Source organism: Mustela nigripes, chromosome 7, assembly GCF_022355385.1.
Source record: "Mustela nigripes isolate SB6536 chromosome 7, MUSNIG.SB6536, whole genome shotgun sequence".
NCBI lineage: Eukaryota > Metazoa > Chordata > Mammalia > Carnivora > Mustelidae > Mustela > Mustela nigripes.
In genome coordinates, this window is record NC_081563.1 from 136,002,824 (window position 1) to 136,027,262 (window position 24,439).

Genomic DNA, 24,439 nt, shown 5'->3' on the forward strand with positions numbered 1-24,439 from the left:
AATGGGAACATATACTCATGGAAATGTCTTCCCACAGGAAGATTGCTATGTTGGCCACTGCTGTTCTTCCTTCAGCTACATTAAGTGGAAGACAACACTCGCTGTACACTCAGAACAACAACAAATTATTTTGGGGTCATAACTATGTTGACATGGCTTGCACTTGAAATAAAATAAAATGAGCTTCTGAACTTAAATTTAAAAATCGATTTAAAGAGTATGCTCTTTTGAGGTTAGATTCTAACCATACAGGTTAGATGTCCCGACCAATAAAAATCCTGTCCAATAAAAGTCCAATAAAAATACAGGTTGGATAGCCTGTCAAATAAAAGTGGTAAGCACTCAGTTAGCATAGCTCTGCGTAGGCACCAGGGAAACAGAGATGAACATGATAAGGTGAAGATCCCACATCAGCAAAACTATAATGAGGTGTGATAAGAGACAAGCACGTACTCTGAGCAAAATGTTATGGGGATGCTGAAAAGGGAGAAATTAATTCTCTCTGGCACAGTGGGTAGATAAGTCCAGACAAGGAGAGAACTTGACAGAGGCATATGCACCTTCAAGCTGGGTTTGAAGTGTGGGTCCCACCAGGTGGGGAAGACACTAGAAAGAGAGGGGCAGTAATGAGCCGAGGTGTGGAAGGGGGAAAAGCAGGAAGCCTCCAGGGAGCTGAAAAGCCACCCACTGGCTAGTGAAATGCTTCTCTGCCCTGCTGTGCATCAGAATCACGAGGGGGTTTTTCAGAAATGCAGACCCCTGGGCTTTACCTGCCTCCCTGCCTCCCTGCCCCTCCCATGATTCAGATGCATGGCCAAAGGTGAGACCTGCCCAGGCCGGCGCAGTGTTAAGACCTGAGGAAGGCAGCTGGTAGTGAGGCTGGAAAAGCACTTATGAGGGGACCCGGAAGGCCAAAAAGGGTCTGGATTTTAACCCGTAACCCAGAAAAAACCCCACTTGTCTTGATGACCAGGAGCGAGATGGTAGAGCAATGTTCTAGAAAGAGCAGAGGAAAAGAGACAGATCAAGTGGCTTCGACAGTGAGAAGAAACCAGGGAAAGCGACCAGTTAGGAGGCGACAGCAAAAGCCCACAGGAAAGTGGGCCGGGGCGACAGCCCTGTTGTTCCATGGACCAGCTGCCTAATGCTCATGACAAACATTGGCTTTGGAAGTCAAGAAATTTAGAACTGATGAATGCAAAATTGAGCTGTCATTCCAAAGTAACAGATTCATAAATATAAAACTTCAAGCCGATTTTAAAAGTGCCCTAAGAAATGCACTATAGCAATTACGAGTGGCAAAACTTCACATACCAAAAATTTCTCAGTGGCTTCTTGTCCAACGGCATGACAAATATCACCAAAATTTGTAGCACACACCTTAAAAAAGGCAAGAGGCATACCCATTATTCTTTGCTTCCTTTTTGTCTTACCAAATTGTGACAGCTAACAAGAAGCCTCGGGGGCAATGACCCCTCTAGTCGGGCGGCCAGCAGGCACTTACCAAGCCTGCCGCCCACACGGCCCAGCCTAGTGCCTCCAGTGCATTGGAAACCGAAAATTTACAACACAGTACCAAATCCCTGCACTTTCTGGCTCCTAATTGATCTCCATACATAATGCATTTGGTTAGCAATAAAGCGAAAGAGACCCTTAACATTCTCTGCATGGCAAATGAGGCCTATCTTTCTTGCCGATGCGTCATGAGGAGAGACCAGAGGGAAGAGGAACAGTCACGCAGCACGGAGGGGGAGGACGAGGACGGGGAGGCTGTTGGGGGAGGTGCCTAGTGGCCTTAGAAAGGGTTAGGTAAGAACCTGGTAACCAAACGAACAAGCAACTAAAAGGGAAAGGGAGGCAGGGGCTCGCTTTAGACGGTATGGCCAAGGTAAGAGGGTCCCAGAGCAAAGCAGGCTGGGAATCGAAAGACCAAGCATGTCAGGGCGACAGCATCTAACTGCAACCAGCGAGGTCCCAGGGCTGGTCCCCCCATGTCTAACAGCAACGGGCTTCCTCTCACAGGATCTCGTCTCCGGTCCCTACATGCGCCCTGGTTTCAGTAAAAATGGGCGACGCTGCTCACACATTTGCCTCACTCAGGTCACAGGGCCCACATGTCTCTTCCAGCCTGTGTCTACTGAAGAAGTCAGGACACTGCCAAGGAAACGATTTTGAACTGTCTAACGTTCTGAATTTTTCAAGTTTTGAGACTGTATGTTCCAACCTTCCGAACTTGAAAGAACTTCCCGTCACCACACAATTCGCAGAATCGAGGGAGCAGCAGGTGTTCGACGGTGCTCTTACTCAGCACGGAAACCAGTTTGCAGATTAGCTATAGATAAGAGAAAAATTAGAGTCACTTGAAATACCAAAGCACGTGTATTGCACGTAACACTAATTAAATTCCAAAAGCTGATATTCAAAATATTGCCAAAATAGCCAGGAAGTAAACACAGAGAACACCTTCCTTTGAGTTTTGTCAAGTGATAGCATCAATAGAAGGCTAAGAAGTCCTCAAGGTTTACTCCAATAAGGGTCCGTCTAAGGCTCAAGAGTCGCCATTTGCCAGGTGCCCAGTGTACATCTGAAACTTCAACGAACACTTTGTGTGTACTGACCATTTTACTTTCCCCAAACCCTATGACCTGGGTATGACCGATCCTCACTTTTGCAGATAAGGACACTCCAAGAGGTTTAAGTGATATGACCAAAACCCACCAGTGGTGAGGCAGAATGCACAGTGACAGCTGGTCAGAGAGTAAAAATGACTGGTAGGCAAGCCAGCAACTGCCCTACTGGGTATTCGCCCCCAAAATACAAACACAGGGGCGCTTGGGTGACTCAGTGGGTTGGGCCTCTGCCTGCAACTCGGGTCATGATCTCAGGGTCCTGGGATCAAGCCCCGCATCGGGCTCTCTGCTCAGCGGGGAAACTGCTTCCCCCTCTCTCTCTGCCTACCTCTCTGCTTACCTGTGCGCTCTCTCTCTCTCTCTCTCTCTGTCAAAGAAATAAATAAAATCTTAAAAAAAAAACAAAATACAAAAACACTAATTCAAGTGGACACATGCCCCTACAGACTATGTTTATTGCAGCATTATTTACAGCCAAAGTATGGGAGCAGCCCAAATGTCCACTGACTGTATACTATATAGATGACTGTATACAGAAGATGTGGTGTGTGTGTGCAAATGTGTGTGTGTGTGTATCATGTATAAACACACATATATACATGAAGGAATATTACACAGCCACCAAAAAGAATGGAATCTTGCCATTTGCAATGACGTGGATGGAGCTAGAGGGTATAACGCTAGGTGAAATAAGTCAGAGAAAGACAAATACCATATCATTTCACTCATATTTGAAATTTAAGAAACAAATGAGCAAAGGAAAAAAAAGACAGAGAGAAGCAAAACCACGAAACAGACTCTTCCTAACTATGTAGAACAAACTGATGGTCACCAGAGAGGAGTTGGGTGGGGGGATGGGGAAGTAGGTGATGGGGTGAAGGAGTGCACCTGTCACGATGAACACTGGATGTTGTATGGAAGGGCTGAGTCACTGGATTGTATGCCTGAAACTAACATTATACTGTATGTTAATATGCTGCAATTAAAATAAAATAAATAAAAGAAGAAGAAAATGTCTGGTAGGCACTGGAGAGTGACCAAGTGCTGGTGGAAACTACCGGAAAGCAAATCCTTAAGAGAAGGAGCCATGCTGAGGGAAATGTGCATTGCTCCTGCTTTTCTGTCCAAGCACACCCCCTGTTCTGCATGGCTATGCAGTGTGGCTGGACTCCAAGCAGAAGTTACAGCTTTACTGGCCTGAAAAGTCAGAGAACGAAGAGTGAGGTTGCCAAAGGAGCCAAAACATGAGGGTAGAAATCCTGGGAAGGAAGGAAGGAGGGAGCTAAAAAAAGAAAAAAGGGAGAGCCCCCAAATCTGTGATTAAATACCACTCTAATCCGTGGCTGATCTCAGAGCCCTGCATACACAGAAGAGATGGTGGGGTTCACAGGAGAAAGCCAATTGCTTGAAGGCAGAAGGAACTTAGTGCTTTTAGCTGCTGGCTATTTTTACAGGAGAAAGAGAATCTGAACCCTTTGCTAGAACAAAGTCAATATTCTTCGGAAGAAAATAACAGAATCCAGAGTTTCTACAGTGTTTCATCAGGAAGCTAATAAGAGGCAATAAAAAATTCATAGACATTATATTTATCATGATGAACACTGAGTAATGTATAGAATTGCTGAATCACTACAATGTTCATCTGAAACTAATATAACTTTGTGTGTTAATTACAGTGGAATTAAAATTTAAAACTTTTAACATTGAAAAAAAAAAAACCAGGTATCTAGGAAAAAATATCCATAGACATGAGAGGAAATAGGAAATAGGAAAATGTGACCCATAGCCAAGAAAAATATGTTTGTTGAAAAACAAACTCACAGAAGATCCAGACATTAGCATGAGCAGACTTTAAAAAGGTGTTAATGCAGCTGTTTTAAGTACACTCAAAGACCGATAGGAAATAGTTAACTGCATGAACAGAATGGAAGTCTCTTCAAAGAAATGGAAACTATAAAAAAGAATCAATCAAGCCTGGTGGTAATAAGACAGCAACTTGGTCCAACATACCCTCCGGCACATAACAATTACAGAATCTTGAAAAAAAAAAATTAAAAACTACCATTTGAGAGCCCTGGGGAGCAACCAAAAGGCAGAAGCTAGAGCAGAGGTCATTCTTCAAAAATGAACTACAGGGTGCCTGGGTGGCTCAGTGGGTTAAGCCTCTGCCTTTGGCTCAGGTCATAATCTCGGGGTCCTGGAATCGAGCCCCGCATTGGGCTCTCTGCTTGGCGGGGAGCCTGCTTCCCCGTCTCTCTCTGCTACTCTGCCTGCTTGTGATCTCTCTCTTTCTGTGTCAAGTAAATAAATAAAATCTTTAAAAAAAAAAAAAAAAAGATGAACTTCAATGATAAAGATGTGGAAGATAGGTCCAAAATCTGTGTATTCAATTCGCTGAGCTCTCTGGCTGGCTGGCTGGCTGTTAAATTGTACACACATGGTCTTCCCAAGGTACCCGGCAAAGGAGCAATAGCCAGAAACAAAGTAAACTGAGCAGAGATTTCAGCAGCTGCTCACCACCAAGGAGACAGCAGGGTGGTGGAGTCCAGACAAGACACACGTCTGCTACATCAAAAATTACTTTAGAGTACTTTATAAAATGAAATAAGCATCTACTACCAAAAAAAAAAATCACTTTAGAGAAATAAAACAGAATCCTGAGTCTCTGCACTGTATCACTTACAATGTGTGGTGTTCAATTAAAAATACCTACCCATGTGTTGACAGGAAAAGGTGACCCACAATAAAGAAAAAAAAGCATCGATGGAAATCAATACCAAAATGATCCAAATGCCACAACTGTTAGACAAGGACTTTTAAAAAGCTACTATAAATATAACAAGGATTAAGAGGAAAATGCAAGCATAAAGAACATATAATGACTCTCTATATTACAGAGATACAGACACTAAAAAAAGGTCAGAGTGGAAATTCTAGAGTTGAAAGATACAATAACTGAAATTAAAAACCTAATGGGTAGACCTACCAGCAGGTCAGAGATGACAAGAGTCACTGAACTTAAAGACAGATCAATAAAAATGATCAAATCTGAACATCAGAGAGAAAAATGACTAAAACAACAAAAAGAACCTCAAAGACCTGTGGGGCAAAAGGAAGCACCCCAGCTTTGTATGATCGGAGCCCTAGGCTGAAAGGAGAAAGAGAATGGTCCAGAAAAAAAAGTACGCAGAGGAACACTGGCCCCAAACTTCCAACATCAGATGAAGAGCATCAACACACAAATCTAACGAGTTTGCTAAATGCAAAGCAGGATGAGTGCTCATTCTGCCAAGATGGAGAGAAGAATCTTACTAGCAGTCAGATTAAAAAAGGATGCTATAAACGCAGTACCGTATGAATGGCAGCTGACTTCTCCAGAAGACGACAGGACAAGAAGTTAAAGAAATGCCAGAAAAATAAAAACAAACCAATCAACCCACAAGTCAATATCCAGTAAAATGTTAGCCAAAGGTGAAGGCAAAATAAAGGCATTTTTGGATAAAAACAGAAAGCTCATCCTCAGCCAATCAAGCTAAAAAAAGTACTGAAGTTCTTCAGGCTGAAAGTATGATACCAGACAGAAACTCCAGTCTAAGAAAGAAAGGAAGAGTACCCAAATGGTCAAAGTGTGAGTATATTTTTTCTCCTTTCTTAATTTCTTCAATTGTTTGAATCAGAATTTATAATATTGTATTACCAGTTCCCTAATGGGAGTATGTGTCATCATGTGTATGAAAACAACAGCAGAGAGAAGGAGCGAGTGGATGACGTTGTGGCAGGGGCTACGGTTCTTGAAAATCCTACCGAGGAATTAGAGTCGAGTACTACAGAAATACTCCACTAGTCCAAAAGAAGGCAGGAAAGAACAGAGGAATGAAAACAGAGGAGAGAAATAGGGGAAAAAATGCCAACATGGCAGAATTAAGTCCAAATACAATCAATAATTATATTTAACATAAACAGAATAAAGACTCCAATTAAAAAAGCAAAAACTGTCCAACTGGATACAAAAGCAAGGCCCACGTCCATGGTAATGAAAGCAGAACACTGTCAACATAGAAGTGTGTGCAGATTACTATCAGAGGTAATCCCTTAATAAAAGGGTCAATATAGCACAAAGATATACACATAAAACCTTTACAGGCTTAAAAGGGAAAAGATGGACTTTAAAACAGTGTTTCCTCTTTAATAAGCTAGAATAATATAAGCACACTGAATCGAAGTAAATAGAAGGAAGGAAACAATAAACAGTAGATATAAATGAAAAAGAAAATAATAATGAAATCAACAAAACCAAAAAAAGAAAGTGTCAATAAAATTGATAAAGCCCTAGCAAGACTGATCGAGAAAGAAAAAGGGGGGAGAAAACACAAACTTCCAGCATCATAAATGAAACAGGAAAATACTACAGATCTTTCAGTATGAAAGGGATAAGGAAGTATCTTCTTAAAGACTTTATATATTTATTTGAGAGAGAGAGAGAGAGTGCTGAGCAGGGGTGGGAAGGGGATCCCCACTGTGCAGGGAGCCGGATCGGGGCTCTATCCCAAGATCCCAGGATTATGACCTGAGCCAAAGATAGACACTTAACTGACTGAGCCACCCAGCTCCCCAAAAGGGATAAGGAAATATTATAAGCAACATTATTAGTCCAATATATTTAACAACTTAGATGAAATTAATAAATTCCTTGGGGGTGCCTGGGTGACTCAGTCGGTTAAATGTCTGCCTTTGGCTCAGATCCTGATACCAGGGTCCTGGGATCAAGCCCTGCATCAAGTTCGTGCTCAGCAGTGAGCCTGCTTCTCCCTCTCCCTCTGCCTGCCTCTCTGACTGCTTGTGCTCTATCTCTCTGTCAAATAAATAAATAAATAAATTTTAAAGGGAATTAACAAATTCCTTAAAATACACAACTTACCCAATGACACAGATGAAATAACAAATCTGAATATTGCCATACCTAAATTGGATTTGCTATCAAAAACCATCTCATAAAGAAAACACTAGGACCACAGGTTTTACTGGTGAATTCTAACAAACACGTAAGGGAAAAAACAACACCAATTTTGAACAAAATCTTTCAGAAAATAGAAGAGCGGGGAATGTTTCCCAACTCGTTTTTTAAGGCCCAAATAACCCAGATTCTAAAATCTGACAAAAACGTAATAGGAAAACAAAATTGCCTACAATAGTCCTCTTGAATACAGATATGAAAATCAACAACAAAACGTAAGCTAATAATGGAGAAGGGAGCGCTCTTCACGGGAGAAGATCAACGTGAACAACCAACGGGCACCACACTCGCAGGTGGCAGTCTGATGACAGCACCCGGGCTCCAAGTGACTTCCCTCCTCACGTCTGGGGTAAAAGAGGACACAGAAACTGGGTGGACACCACCTCTATCTCCTGAGCCACAAGTTAACGAGGGCCAGAGGCAGAACACGCTGAAGTCTTGGGCCTCCCGCCGTGACACATGAGAACTCGTGTCTTCACCTTTCTTGTCAGAGACACAGAGCCTGAATCCAATCATGAGGAAACATAGGGCAAACCCAAACTGGGAGACATTCTACCCAAGAACTGGCCTGTGCTCTTCCAACATGTTAACGTTACAAAATTTTAGGCTCAGGATCTGTTCTAGAAACAAGGAGACAGAAGCGTTGTGACGGCTCCGTGCATCATGTGGCCATGGCCCAGGGCCCGGACAGATGCCAACATCTGCGCATGAACTGTGAAGGCGATGCCAGCCCCGTATCGAAGTCCGATTCTGATCAATGTGCTGTGGGGTTTAAGAGAGTTTGTCCTTGTTTTCTAGGAAATACACACTGGAAAATGGGGCCCTAAAAGGGCATAATGCCTCCAATTTCCCCTCAAGTGGCTCACAGAGAAATACATACACACAGATGTGTGTGCGTCTGTGTGTGTGCACACACGTGTGTAAGGAGACCGTAAGAGACTATGGGAGCGCATGAGGAGACGGTACACGAGACTTCAAGAGTTCGCTCCTGAACATCTCCTACAAGCTCGAAATTAAAACCAAATGAAAAATCATCCCCCAAATTTCTAAAGACTTCTCCCACTACCCCCTCCACAAAAGAAAAGAAGCCGGAAGGAGGAGGTGGAGAAGGACTCCCGGCTCTGTGTCTGCTCTGCCCGCTGCACCCACGGCCCCAGTAGGACAAGGTCCCGGGTCAGCAGCTCCCCACGACTCTGCTTGGACTCTGCACACGGCACACGAGAGGGAGAAGCACCCTGACTGCTGGGGGAGTGTGGGGGGCAAGGGGAGGGGACTCTAACCCCACAGCAAGGAAAGGCTTGCACCTTCCGAGCTTGGACGCCTCTCTCTGACCTGACTCGAGGCAGAGCCATACCCGGTGGCGACCACAATAAACGAGCTCGCAGCTCCCGTATCCAGGGAAACAGGCAACCAAAGAGCGCCCAGTGTCTCCAGCTGCCCGTCTCCGTCGGCCACACCCACATGACCTTATTACTACCCGCATAAAACAAACCCCGAATCATTAAAAGCCAGCCAGCACACCGAGGGACAAGAAATGACATCCCCGTGGCCCTGGGAGCTGCCTGCATGGAACGACCGCCTTCCTTCAGTCGCCTGGAGTGTAAGAATAGTCAACTGGACTACTCTTTCACAACACATACCCACGACGTTCTTTTTAAATAAATGCACAAATAAAAATGAGCTTAAAAATAGGAATGACGACAAAAAATGAGGAAGCCTTAATGTGAAAACGTGTTGAGAGAGAAAAATAGGCTTCTGACAATTAGTTATAATCTCGGAATGCTAATGGCCTTCCTGCAAGCAAGAGGAATTATAATTGGTCTCTGGTGGCCTGTTTACGCCGTCTAGATATAATTACAGGATGCAGCGCTTCCAGTTTTTACCGATTCATTCATTCAACAACTAACATTTATTTAGTACTGACTCTGGGCTGGGCACTGTGCTGGGTGCCGATGGCGGAGAGACACCTGTGTTTAGAAGCTCGCGCTTTGGAAGGAGAAATAAACAAGTCAAGTGCACAATTCGATTGCTAAATGACAGGAGACAGATACGAAGCGAGCCTTCCGAACGCACAAAGGAGGGAGTCCCGGACGTTGTCTGCCATCTGCAGAAAGATTTCACAAACCAAAATGCGCATGTCTGTGAGGAAGCAGGATGTAAGACACCAGCCTGTAACTTACATGGCACAACTCTATTTAAAAATGCCCAGGCCACGTCTATTTGGCTACCTTTGATTTCCCTAATTAAGTATGAGCTCAGGGTGCTGGCACCAGATTCAGCTGACTGGAACCCCCAACAAGAATGCAAAGGTGCGAGCACAGACACACATCCTGCCTAGGAAGGCATGCAGGCTCCTCTGAGCGAAAGGCAATTCCTTTGGAGCCGCACTGTTCCGAGCGGGCGCGTGTTTACAGACAGTCGGCAGGCTGCAGCAACATTCACACCATGTGGCTGGAAGAGAGCCCAAAACAAGCAGCAAGACTGGCTTCTCTCCTTCCCCATCACCCTCCACGCCGGTACATGGAGGTGCCTGCAGTGTCTGGAGGTCACCCGCAGACCAGCTGGGAACCCTGCCCTCCTTGAGGAGCTCTCCAAACCACACATGTGGGCCGCTTCTCCTTGAGGATAGAAACCCACCCCCAACCATCCTGTCATTTCTAGCTAACGCGAACAGCACCCTCTGGGCTCCTCGACACTGGGTCCCTAAGGAGTGAGACCCGTCCACGACTCCTCCCCCTTGGCCTCAGGGCTCCAGGAAAGGAACACAGGACAGCTTCCAAATCTGACCAAAGCATGCAGGGGCCTGACAAGGCACCCCAAATCCTGCTTCTGACAGGGATCTGTAGGGAGAGAAGTGGCACTCCTCCAGAAAAACCCTGAAACCCGGGCGCACCGCGGCCTGAGGAGGGTTCGAGATTCATCGTTCTTGGCAGCCACACTGGAAAGCTTACACATTCGAGTAATGATATCAGCCACTCACTTAATTTATGTGAACTAATTTGTTCTGTAGGTGATTTGTGGAGATAGCTTTATGAAGGCTTGCTATATTTTCCAAACATTTTCACCAGAAGAAGAAAAAGAACAGGCAGGAGGAGGAGGAGAGAAGGCATATTGCCGACAAGAACGGAGCGGCTGGAAACAAAACAAAACTCATGCAAAAACGTCTCGAGCATTATTTTTCACAGTATCATCGGTCTTGAGGGATAAGATACTTGGTTGACGGTTCTAACCTTGGAAACTTGCCTAACCAACGCTCCAACAAAGAAGATCTAGCTGGCAAAGTTCACTGCTCAACTGCCAAATATTCCAACTAAATGATATTATCCAGGTTCATTTTGCAAAATAAATGTAATTTCTTATAGGGAAACTTGAAATTTATAAAAGAACCCTGGAGAATTTGAATTTTAAAATCAATTATTCTTCAGCCTGATTCATCTTAGAAACATATGGAATATGCAAAAACTTAAATTAGTTTAAAAAGCCAACCCTGTAACTCATAGTTGAGAAAAACTTTTACATAAATGAAGAATAATTATCAAAGGCTCTGATGCTATAATACAATTTTTCAGCTCCATGTGCTGTTTCCTGACTTTGAAAAAGAATTCCTTTCTCCAACGTCATTCTTTTCCAACCAAGGAAACAATCCTCTCCTAGGTCTTACTGTACTCATAATGAAGGCCTATGATTTTTTTTAATCCTTACGTATGATTTTCCTAAAAGGCTGTTATAATCCTGAGTCATTACTGCTTTAAGAGAAACAGAGGCAGCTATTCTGTGCAGCGCCGTCTGCATGGGTCAGTGGAGGGAAGCAGCCACAGAACACAAGACGGCCGAGGATGACCTTCCTGGTGCCACAAAGGAGAAGGCCTGAGGACAAGTGAAGAGTCTGTGTTTGGGCTAACAGGAGAAAGCTCCCACGGACTCATTAGCAGTTACTTTGTAAATGAGGGTTCTAGAAGCAAGTAGAAAGCCCTTGACTCTATAGTCACTTTATGATGGGCACAGAATCTTACAAACCCAAGGATACCACAAAACAACTGTTGAACGAAGAAGAAATTTAGTATCTGTACCAGTCCTTTAACTGGTATGAGCAGACGCTGCCACAGGGCACATCCTAAACAGCCGTGGACATTCCGGCCATGCTGGCACTCTTCAGAATGGACCCTCTTATCCGCTCACAGACCTACAAAGCACCACCTTGTCCTGAACTACACACAGTCAGCCATGTCTACTGGACTTTCTTGAACAGCCCAAACACAAGCTAAACCCTCGCCCACACTAGACTGGGTTCCATACTTTGGGAAAACAAGGTCTGTGATCCCAGTGGGTCCAAAGACTGATTTCCCTACAAATCTCTGCATCTTGCCTCACCTCAGCCTCAACCACTCTGATTTCGACAACTTTGCTGTCTTAAAACAACTGGTGATCTAAGGATAAGCACGTCCAACACACGCTCAGATCCGAACTGTGAATGAACCTCGGACCAAGGCCACACTGTCGGCCGCCTTGTTTAGGGAAAGTGCCGGCCGACACCAAGCACCTGTGAGATCGCAAGTCACGCTCACCCCAAGCTATGGGACAGTCCACCGAGGTGCAGAGCTGTCACCCCACCCCCCGACAGACTTACGTTCGCAGCTTCTGCCTTATACTCATCATCACCATCCGGGGCAGAGAGCGCCAGCAGGACTGGACACACTTTGTTTTCAATATCGTGCTGGGAAATTAGATCTTGTTCCAGAAGAATCAAGAGCACTTCCTGACTTGATTTTCTAACCTAGAAGAGGAAAAGAAGGCAAAAGGTGAAACACCGAACGAGCTGAAGTGCTCTCCCGGAGCCAGATGAGCTCCCCGAGGGCAGGGCCAAGCTGGCCGCCTCCGGACACACGTGAACCGCACAGGGCGCCCCGCCCTCCCCTTGAACTTCCTCCCCCGAGGCCTCAGAGAACAGGGCTCTCTCTGCCAGGCTGGCTCCTACCCTCCCTCTCCTCTTGGGCCGAACTCCTCTTCCCCAGGTCCCCTTTCAGGTCATGTCCCCACCTGTCCTCCAATAGTGCCCCCACTTTGCCTCACGGCCCAAACCCCGGATTTCCGCACAGATGCCCGCACACACGACCACAGAAGGCCGCGGGGCAGGGCCCAGACACGAGGCGCAGTGAGGCCCAGACACGAGGCCCAGTGAGGCGGGCCTCAGAAGCCTCCTCGGTCCAGAGAGGAGGAGCGAGCAAGCACCAGTACTCAGAGGGACAACAAGAAGCTGGACAGAGAACCCATCTGGGAGGGAGAACACAGGAAACAGCCACCCACAGAGCAAGGGGTGGGAGATGACACTGAGGCCGGCAAGAGCCCCGGGGCCCCAGCAGAGCACGCAGAGTGGCAAGTGAGCAGACGGCAGTTCCAGAAGCAGCCTCAGAGGCGCTCGGACAGGGAAGCTTCCAAACAAGCGACAAGACGAAAACGGCACTTTAGAAAGCTCGTGGCGGTAGTGGTGCTCCCAGTCAACTAGAGGCAACGAAAGGCAGGTCAGCGAGGTAGCCGCCACAACAGCCTCGGCGGAAGGGGCAGGCAGGGAGAGGTGACGCCCCAGCGGCATCACCAGGCTGGGGTCACAGGATGCGGTGCAGTGTCCAACCAAAGTCCCCAATAACTAGGAGATGTCAGACACTTACTGAGCTTTCCAGCACATGCAGGAGCAAAGAACATGCGAGAAGCAGAGCCTAAGAGGGCCAGATTCATCGGCCGCCTTGCCGCGTGACCCAATCCCAGGTGGCAGCTGAGGACACCAGTGGGCGGCAGCACAGTGAGGGCAAAGCCGTAAGCGGGGGGGCAGTCCTCAGCAGAGGACGTGGAGCAGAATGTCAAAGGCAGTCAGAAGCCTGCTGAGGACGGCAGGGTGAAGGGCAGACCCCACAAGTTCTGTGTACCTCCAATCTTCAGAATCTCTGAATGTGACTTCTATGGCAAAAGGGTCTCTGTGATGTGACTGGGGTCATGTTAAGGACCTGGAGCTCATCCACGGGATTACCAGGGTGACCCTAAGGACAATCTTCTAAGTGTCCTTCTACGAGAAAGGCAAGGGGAGAAGACAGACAGAAGAGGAAGAGGCCACAGGAGAAAAGAGGCAGAGGCTAGGGCACCGCAGCTGGAAGCCAAGCGGGCCCACACCTCCAGAAGCTGGCAGGGGCGAGGAACAGATTCTCCCCTGAAGCCTCCAGAATGAGTGTGACCCAGATGAGACCTTGATCTTGGACTTCCAGCCTCCACATCCGGGAGAGAATAAATGTCTCCTGTTCGAAGTCCCCAGCTTGTGGTGCTTGGTTTTGGCTGTCCCTGGGAACTGTTGCAGCAAGCCATGAAAGGGGAGAGGACGATGGGCCCAAAGATACGAGATGAGCTCTGGAGACCTGGGACAAGTCAGGGGGCATTGCCTCAGGTGACCCAGGGGAGGCTGAAGGGCCAGCTGGGGTGGGGCAGGGCTAGGGCCTCCGGGGCTTACTCCAGGGCATGGGGGAGCCTCAAGGGTTGGAAAGCAGAGGCGTGACAAAAGCACACACAGCTTTTGTGAGGGTGCCAGTTTAGAAGCCTCAAGTGGCTCTGAAAGCTGCGAGAGCAGGCGAGGGGCTCCTGGGCAGAGAGGCTCTGGCCGAGGCAAAGGTTCCGGGGATGGGGCCCATTAAGGAGAGGGAAGCCTTGAGAGATGCTGCCAAAGAGAACTGAGCTCATCACTAGAGACGGTCCTGGAAAACCAAACATGACCCTGGGCTCTTTGCCTTAGGCTACCAATCACCAAACTCAAGAAAAGGAGAAAGAAGACTGAAGGCCTGGGGTGGGTGTCTGAGTTGGGGGCCCAACAGGACGCCACGGGAGGCCTCCGGAGAGCGGCCCGTGAGCGGGGCCAACTCATGAGCTCCAGGGTCTGGGGACAGCCTTGGGCATGTGGCTCTGCTCAGGCCTCCAGGAGCAGATGAGAAAACCAAAGGAATCCTGGCACTTAAAAAAAAAAAAAAAAGGTTGGGACGGGGTGGGGGTGTGGGGACCAGACCACATCCTGAAGGGCGGCAAGGACCTGGGCCTGGGCTGGAGCCTGGGGAAGAACACACCAGCAGTAAGGGAAGGGGTGGGGCGGGGGACACTTGGGTTGCCCACAGGAGACCCTGCCGTGTTTCCAGGATGCACCCCATCTGCATCCTGCAGGCACTAGTGGGGGCTCCAGGGCCAGCGGCGGAGGGCTGAGGCTAGGCTTCGTGTCTATAGACGAGCAAGGTGACAGTCCCACCTGCCAGGGCAGCTGTGGAGTGACACAAACTACAGACATAAAAGGCTCAGAACAGTGTGCGGGGTAGGGGTCCCTGGGGGTCCCAGTCAGTGAAGCATCTGCCTTCAGCTCAGGTCATGACTCCTGTGTCCTGGGATCGAGCCCCGTGTCCAGTCTCCCTGCTCAGTGGGGCTCCTGCTCCTCCCTCCCCCGTTCTCAAGCTCTTGCACAAACAAATAAAACCTTAAAAAAAAAGAACAGTGTGTGGGGTCCCGTCTCCCCCAGATGAATCCTGATTTACCATGACTAAAATCATAGGACTAGTTACCAAGAGAGCGACGTAAGAGGTAAGACGATCCCAACGCACACGGACCTGATGCTGAGTTCCAGGACGAACAGAGAACACATCCCCGGCACCTGTGCATCCCATCGCTGGGAGAGAGACACTAAATGTCTAGGATGCAGCCAAGAAAGGTTTCTTCAAAGACCCAAAAGTCGTTAATGGTGACAAATAGTGCAAAAAAAAAAATCAAGTAAAGGCAAAAAAAAGAAGTCACTGTATAGACAAATAAATTGTGGAAAGCGTATAAATGCAATACCATCACACAGTTAAAATGAATGACCATGAGCTCTCGGGATCAATGTAGATAGATCTTAAAAAGAGAGGGATAAAAGCACGCGGCAGAATGGAAAGTACAGTCTGACACCATTTATATAAGGTTTTAAAGCACCTAAAACGAGACACTCTTATTCAGGGTCACTTACACAAGTGGTGGGACTATAAAACTCTGGATGGGAAGGACACCCGGGGGCTCGGTGTAGCGCTCTCCTACAGAAGGGGAGAGAGGGAGAAGGACCGCGTGGCGAGGGCACGGCACAGTCTTAACCGGATCTGCAGCCCATTCAGAAAAAATTAAATTGGTGTATTACAAAAGTTTAACATTTCTTGAGTGAGTGTAGTAGGTATATGGGTGTTCATTTCACAATCCTCCAGTGTGATGAAAACATTTCACGGTGTTTTAAAAATCAAAACTATCTCTGAAGAAAAAAAAAAAAAAACACCAGATCTCACAGTGACAAGAGTAGAGCCCACGGCGGGACACCTCTCTGTGGCTACAGGGGGCCACTGGCTGCTGTGCGGTGAGCCGCCGCCTGGCCGGGATCCTACACCGGGAGCCCACGCCTACCAGAAGCTGCAGAGCGACCTTCCTCAAGAAGCCTGGCAACAGGGACGGGAGCGGCGGGGCACTTGGGGTGGAGGCCCGGGCCCAGAGGGTTGAGGGAGAGGGAGGCATGATGAAAATCGAAAGAGAAAAGCCAATGAGAGGGACTAGGAAAATAAGCCAGCCTTGAGATAAGAGGATAGGAAAGAAGACGGAAAGGAAGGCGTCGCCCTGAAGAGGGGCTGGGACCCCCGTGTCCTGTGAGACAGAAGGCAAGTAGCTCAGGACATCTGCAGAAACGTGGTCTCACCGGCAAATGGGACAGACGACGGCTGCCTCGGTCCCACAGTGCGCTCCTAGAACGCGAGCAGGTGCCAGGCCCCGGGCTCGGTCACAGAGATCATCAAGTAAGACACAGCTCCTAGGGTCAGTGCTCGGAGTCTAACACGGGAAAGTACTAGTCATGACATCCAGAAGAGCCTAGGTGGTCCCAACACATTCACCAGATGAGCCCGGGGAAACCGGGGCGGCCTGCCAGGCTCCCGCGTAGCTCATGGTGCCCCAACACACACACCTGCACCTCGGCCCCGCGTCTCCCAAACAAAGGGGAGCGAACGTGCATGCCCACACTTCACAGGGCACTTAAGGAGAGTAAACAAGAAAATCCTCGCTAATCCTGGAGCCGGGTAGGTCACACCCTGCGAGCTCCGGCAGCCCAAGCTGTTAGCAGTACCAGCAACCATGGTCATGTTGTCACTATGGTGCCCGATGCTGTGGTCTCTTACCCACCGTGAGTCCCTGTGAGGTGCGCTGGCCCTGGAGAGCACTGATGACTGGCACGGGGAGGCCAGCGCCGCAGCTGCTTGGCCGACCTGACAGAACCACTCCCACAGGCAAAAGAATCTGAGCCTTGGCCGAATGCGGCATCCGACCTCCTCGGGGACCCTGGGCATCCCCACAAGGAGGAGGTCTGGAAGGGCTGGCCTCAGTTAAAGGGAGGAGAGATGGGCAGGAGGAGAGGAGAGGCATCTGGAAGGAGCAAGACCACCAACGTGGGCAGAAGGCACAGATGTGGTGGCCTCAGAGCAGGACCGGGATAGGCGGCCCCCAAAGGAGTCAGCTATGTCTGAAGGCATTAGAGTCTGAAGGAAGATTGGGCTCTGCCATATTTCTGTGTTTAAAGGTGACAGGAATGGAGAAGAGTTCTGTTTATTATGGAAACAAAGGACACCTGGCAAGGTCCAGCTGGGCGTTGGGGGCAGGAGAAGGGAGTATACTGATGGCCCCTGGCTGGGCTCCAGGGAGCCGAAGGGAGCATGCGGCGGATGCACTTGTTGAGAGAGCGGATGAAGACAGAAGGCCTCTATTTTCTCACTGAAGCAAAAGGCAAGGTCACCGGTTTGGTGCACGACAGGCCAAGATGGAGAGGCTCGATGACAGTGGCAAAGGTCTGAAAGAGCTGCCCTGGATAATGTAAGGCCAGCTGAGGAGGGACGGATGGAAGGGTCGGCAGGCAACCCTGCGAGTCCGGCTGCAATCAGAATCCGTAAATCTGCGGTGGCAGCAGCCCCCAAGCCCCCCTCCCCACCAACCTGGCCTCCGGGATGTGGGAGTCTGTGGGCTGTGATTGGGCTGGCAGGTGGGGGCAGAGTTGTGGAGGCACCGTCAAAAGGACAAAAATCAGGGGTGCGGATGGGGAGGCTGCCAGAAAGGGAAGGCTGAGTGCGGGGGCAGCCAAAGCAGAAAAGGAAATGAAGGCAGGAGGACAAGGGTAGGTGGGAGCCACGGGCCCCTGGGACCAGAAGACTCAGGGTGGTGGCAGAGCAAGGAGAGACAGGAGAGAGCCCAGGGCCCAAATCACAGTTCCAGCCTCTCCCCTTCTGGAACCAAATAAGTGGCAATGATATATGTAAAAGGTCAAGGAAATGTCAAGTTCTTTGACCCAGTGCAATCTCATCTTCAAGAACATATCCAAAGGAAAAAGAGCAGCCAGTGGAAGAACATAACCGCACCCGTTATAATGCTCAGTGCATCCACTGCCCCGAAAGGCTGAACGGAGGTGGAGCATTCAACACAAGTAAAAATACGAAGATTATGAAGATGTACAATGTCTACTGCACGCCAGTGAGCTTTCTGGGGCAGGAAATCTGTCCTACTCATGTCTTTATCCCCGGCACAAAGCACCACACTTGGTTGGTAACAGGCATTCAGAAGCCGAAGAGTAAATGAGTGAATGGGAGAAACCGCATCCCATTATGATTAGACGCACGCAGGACAAAACGGAAGCACCTGAGGAAGAAAATGCAAAAATAATCTAAATACTGGCATTAGGAGAGCAGAAACAGAAGGACTTTCCTCCTCATCTGAGCGCTACATTCAATCATGTCACGGGGTAACACTTACAGCATTTGCTCTTTAAAAACACTCGATTTAGAGAGATAAGCTGCAACTGCGAACTTCTCAGAAACAATAATGAAAACTTGGCATATCATTAAAAATTATAAATATAGGGGCAACCGGGTAGCTCAGTCAAACATTCAAATCTTGATTTCAGCTCCAGTCATGAACTCAGGGTCGTGAAACTGGGCCCCACGTCCCACTCCGTGCTGGCTGTGGAGCCTGCTTGGGATTCTCTCGCTCTCCCTCTCCCTTTTCTCCTCCCCCTGCATCGTGCTCGCTCCCATTCTCTCTCTCTCTCTCTCTCTCTCTCTCTCTAAAAAGAAAAAAAAATTATAAATACAAGGTTTGCCTTTGTGCAAATCCATTCCCGCAGTAACTCACACAAATGGAAAGGCTGCAAAGGCTACTTGTGGCAACGATTTTAAAGTGACAAAAGAGTAGAAATAACCAAATGTCTATGAGCGAGCTTCGCTGCCTCTCCCCGGCGAGTACCCTGCTGCTGGGGAAAGGGATGAGGAAGCTTTGCCATGCCTGCTTCGGACTGATCCGCAGAACACCCTGGACAGCGCGGAAAGCGAGGGACGGCGGCATGAGCAGCACGCCACTTGAACCCGAGAAAGTGACAGGGGGTGCGGGACACAAGGACATGTGCGTACGCTTCAAGTTATCCGTGCATATTTTTTAAAGGGAAGAAGAATCCCAAACCCGGAAAAAATGGCGATCTATAGGGGAGGGAGGGAACAGACAGGGGAGGCAGGGATGGAAGTCAGATTTTTCTTTTCTTTTCTTTTTTAAAAGATTGCATCTACTTATTTTAGGGGAGGGAGAGGGAGAGAGAAAGAGTCTCAAGCACACTCTGCACAGAGCACGCAGGGCCCACCACGGGGCTCAGTCTCACAGTCCTGAGACCCTGACCTGAGCTGAAACCAAGAGCCAGACACTTAACCCGCTGAACCCCCCGGGCTCCCTGGAAGTCAGATTTTTCTGAATGTACTTTAACAGTTTTGACTTGGAATTATGTGAAAACATTTTAAATAATTATAAGTCTAAATTAAATCAAAATGTAAAAGCTAAAGCAATTCCTAAAAATAAAAAATAAATGAGTCTCACTGTGGATCAAGTTGGCAGCTTAGGCACAAAGAGAAGGGTTAATACAAGTGACTTTGAAACACAATCTCATTAATATTAATGTTAATGACTGTGCATCTCTAGTGGGAGACAGCCCAAAAACAGAAAGAACGTTAAAGAAATCCCAAACTATATTCAGTTATCCTGCTGTACTCTTAGTAATCATATTGTCAGCAATCATACTGGTACTTTCATTTTAGACACACACACAGAGACACATTAATGCCCTTATGAAGCAAGATTTATACTATGTAAAAACAAAAAGTTATGAATATAAAATCAAATTAAGTAAAAGCTCTACAATCCTCCATGTGATTTTGGAAATACCAATACAAACTCTTGGCGAGGAATTCTGTACTCAACAGATAAGGCTGACACAACCCAAACACAACCCAGCCCCTCACACAGCTTTTATGCTTCCTGATCTGATGCAGCAAGAAAACACAACAGCACCAAAAAAGGATTCTCACTATACTACACAAAACTCTGAACTTGTCCACGCCTCTAGACTTAACTAGCAGTTCAGAGGAAGTACTGGGAACAGAGGAACATTTCAAACCACACTACAGGGATGTGATCGGCCAGATCCCAAATGCGGGGCCTCCTACAGAGTAATGACCTAGTTTCCTAGAGCAAGGGAGTAAACGGAGGGATGAACAATTATAAACTAAGAGAGATTTAAAAGGTACATCAACCAAATCCAGTATGTGGACCTCATGTGCATTCTGATTTAAAGAGACTGCCTGTAAAGAACCAGATTTCTGAGAAATCTGGAAAAATTTCAACAATGACTCAAGATTAAATGATACTAAGGATCTATTGATAATTTTTATCCTTGGGCTACTGGGATTGCTATTATGTATTTTAAAAAGTGTCTGTACTTCTCTGAGAGAAATACTAAAGCATTTACAGCTACAAAGACATGGTATCTGGGAAATGCTTTTATCCGGGTTGGATGAGCTCAAGATAAATGAAAACAAACTGGTCGAATGTTAATGACTGTCGACTCCGGGTGTATTCATTCGGACATGGACACTCATTCTAACAGTCTCTCTACTGCCCTGTGTTTGAAAATTTCCATAAGAAAAGGTTAAAAAAAATAAGAAAGAAATCTCTCATGATACTAAGAGTGAATGCTGTCTGTCTGCCTGCATAACTGAGGAACCCGGCACAAACAGATCTTTTGTTCTCGAATCGCTTAACTCTGAGAAGCTGTTCTCGGAATTATGGATCTCAGCTAAAATAAGACTAAAAGGAATTTGCTGCACAGATCTTCAGGTCCCAGTTTTTCACACCTGGTTGTTGGGATCCGTGAGGTACCTCACTACAATCGGGGTGAGATACTCAGAGAGCACCACTGGAAAATCTGATCTGCTTTCTTGTAAAAAAACAGCAATAGGAGGAATCTGCTCCATCAGCTCGGTCCGCACCGTGGGCTCTGCAGCAATAAAAAATCGGAAAAGAATTATATGAGAATAAGCCAAGCACCTTACAAAGTATAGAGGGATAGTTTCTAGCTTTTCTTACTAAAATACTTCATCAAGGAAATTAGACAAATGCAGTTTAAAAATCATTTCCCATTTAGAGTATTTATGCTACAGACAGGCTTAAAAAGCTAATAAGCTATCTGGCAATATAAAAACATAAAAGGAAGAGAGAATGACAACTCTATTATAACAAGCCATATATAAATCGAGGAGGGAGCAAGAAGTCTGCGTGCTGGGCCAGCGTCCAAAAGCCATTACAACTAATGGCATATATGCCAGACCTATGGGTTGTGCTTATTTAAATTCCAGCCAGAATGTATACATTATAAATAATTCTTTCATAAATGCACTCCCCCACAATCCACGCATCCCAATTATTTCTAAGGCAAAGCATTAAACAAAAGAGTGGCTCTAGCTCCAATACACCACATTAAATTTAACACAAATATATAATTGCTTCAGCACTGTAAATGGTGACTCATTTACAAAGAGAATCCATTTAAGGACTCAAAACATCCACTCGGGCCTTCTAAAAGCATTGTGTCATATTCATATGAATATTTTAAATGAATACGGGAGCTATGCGGAAGGCTTATTTTTCTATTTTCAGTTAAAATGATCAAATTCTAAAGCAAGCATAAGAATCCCAAAACTTTCTGAAGCTATTCACCAATCATTACAAATCGGGGCGGGGGGGCGGGTGTGTGAGGGCGGCAGGCAGCTCTGTACAAGCAGCCCCCAAAACGCTCATCTCCCCCCTCCCCCCCCCCCCGTGTGTGGGGGAGGGGGGCAGGGGAAGGACATCTTCCTGTCTTCCGCACAGCAGTGTGCTTCTCTCCCAGGACAGCAATCATGGAGAGGTAGAAAGAGAAAGAAAAATCAAGATTAGCCTACAAAGATCATAGGTGAGGAAACTAATGACTGGGCTTGTTCTAATCCAAAAGACTTCTTTTGATTTGGTATTTCTTAGCAACCAACAGGCTGGCAAAACTCATGAACTACAAAGGCCTTAACTGCCGGCATAGATAGCATTCACGGCCATTAGTCATTCTAATTTTCTAAAACTAAGGATAATTTGATCCCAAATAAGACACCCATTCTTCATGACAAAAACCTTTAATGCTTAGACACTGCTTAAAAAGTATTGATGAACCTCCCCAGGTCTTCTTTTTAACTCACTATCATTGGTTATACATAATTTCTTGGAAATACACAAGTAAAAAATAAAAGTATACAACCCTCGTACAAACCTGCGTCTTCTGCCAATCGGACCACGATCTCCATTATTGTTAAGAAGTCCTCCTCATTGTTACTGAAGTCCCGGAGGACATCGAGCAGCCCTCTGGCAACAATCTGACTGTGAAGACAGGACATGATCCCCAGTCACATCGGCAACACAGACCGCCACTGTGCTAATTACAAGCATCATGTCGCGAGCAGGTAATGAAATCAGGGAACAAAGGAAAGTCAGCCACTTCCGTCCAGGGGAGGAGAGGCCATCAGGGAACATCCAGAGATGGTCGGGACAACGTCAGTCACCATCCTACAGGAACCAGACTCATACCCTCCAGCCTGATGGTCACTGGAGGTTGAAACTGTCCACTTGGAACTAGAGAAAACCCTTTTTCTCCATTTCTGATTGATTCTTCAGGCCCAGCTAGACTCAGAACAGAGGCCCCATGACAGTGGCAGGGGATCGAGTGACCAAAACTGCAAAAGGAAAAGGTCCAAAGAGGCATCCTGATGGCTACCTCAATCTCGAATGGCCTCTACCCACTAGATGTCAGAAAATTCCCCTGGTTGCCCCTCACCCCATAACAGGACAACTAAAAATGTCTCTAGACATTGCCACAGGTCCACTGGGAGCAAAATCAACCCTGGTTGGGAACCATCTCATTAGAAGATTAAAAGTGCAAAGGGAAACCTCTGTATTAGCTTTGCAACTCTTCTATCAATCTAAAATTGCTTCAAAATAAACTTTAAAGACAAAAGAAAACCAAAGATCAAAAGAATAAATAAGAAGTCAAGAAGAGGGCGCCTGGGCGGCTCAGTGGGTTAAGCCGCTGCCTTCGGCTCAGGTCATGATCTCAGGGTCCTGGGATCGAGTCCCGCATCGGGCTCTCTGCTCAGCAGGGAGCCTGCTTCCGTGTCTCTCTCTCTCTGCCTGCCTCTCCGACTACTTGTGATTTCTCTCTGTCAAATAAATAAATAAAATCTTTAAAAAAAAAAAAAAAAAAAAAAAAAAAAAAAAAAAAGAAGTCAAGAAGAGGTACTACTATACCCACTAGAAGAACTAAAATTATGGGGCACCTGGCTGGCTCAGTAGGTGGAGCATCTGACTTTTGATCTCAGAGTCATGAGTTAGAGCCCCACATTGGGCATGGAGCCTAATTAAAATAAAATCTTAAAAAAGAAAAAATAACTAAAATGATAATAATAATACCTATGCTAGCAAAGATCAGACAACAGGAACCCACAGACATTGTTGGCAGGAATGCAAAATAGCACCGTAATTTAGAAAACAGCTGGCAGTTTCTCAGGAAGCTAAGTATACATTTATCATTCAACCGAGCAATTCCCTCTTAGGTATCTACCCAAGTGGAATGAAACTTTTGTCCACACACAGACTGGTACACAAATGTTCATATTAGCATGATGCACAACAGCCACAAAATGGAAAAGGACTCCATGTACCTCGACTGGGGAGCACAGACACAGGTCTCCAACTACACAGAAAATGGAATATGACTCAGCACTAAAAGGGAACCCTACCGGTAACAACGGGGATGCACTTTCAAATGTATTTTACTAAGAAAAAGAAGCCACAGAGAAAAGACAACATACCAGAGGATTCCATTTATATGAAATTCTAGAAGATGCAAAACATTAGCCTCCAGAAACAAATCGATGGTTGCCTGGTCCACAGTGAGGAGGGAGCAAGGGGCTGCTGGCAAAGGGATGAACAAGAGAACAAGGGAACTACAGCAAGTTCAAATGTGACTGCGGCTGAGAGCCTCGTGGCTGTCCACATCTACCGAAACTCATCTCACTGGATGCTTTAGATGGGTGAATTTCACAGCATGAAAAATATGCCTCAGTAAAGCTGTTTTAAACAAAGACATTAATGAGGGGGAAAATCAGAGCGATCAGCAGTGGCTTAGAGTGGTGGCCTGGAGGCCTCAGGGCACAATGGTGGGTGGGGGGGCGGGCAGCACTCCTGAAAGGCTTCTGGGAACAAATGGAGAGGAGGCCCTGCCTGCCTCCGTCTGCTCCTCTGAGCCTCTGACAACCCAGGGACATGACGAATCATTTCTGGCTATGCATCAGAATCGGCTGAAGGAAAAAACCCACCTTGATTTGCAGGA

General features: G+C 46.9%; 1 protein-coding gene across 4 annotated transcripts in view; it reads right to left on the bottom strand.

The window, feature by feature from the left end:
- LOC132022055 (serine/threonine-protein phosphatase 4 regulatory subunit 1-like) overlaps positions 1-24,439 on the bottom strand; it is an 82,969-nt gene that overhangs the window by 18,961 nt on the left and 39,569 nt on the right. For 3 of the 4 annotated variants that reach the window (XM_059407295.1, XM_059407296.1, XM_059407294.1), the window contains exons 4-8: positions 22,325-22,431; positions 20,883-21,025; positions 12,272-12,418; positions 2,225-2,332; positions 1,315-1,380 (exon numbers count right to left, since the gene is read on the bottom strand). In XM_059407295.1, the coding sequence (XP_059263278.1) occupies positions 1,315-1,380; positions 2,225-2,332; positions 12,272-12,418; positions 20,883-21,025; positions 22,325-22,431 (571 nt within the window). Of the gene's footprint in view, positions 1-1,314; positions 1,381-2,224; positions 2,333-12,271; positions 12,419-15,224; positions 15,342-20,882; positions 21,026-22,324; positions 22,432-24,439 lie in introns of those variants that run through there. The other variant, XM_059407297.1, reaches the window with a different exon arrangement.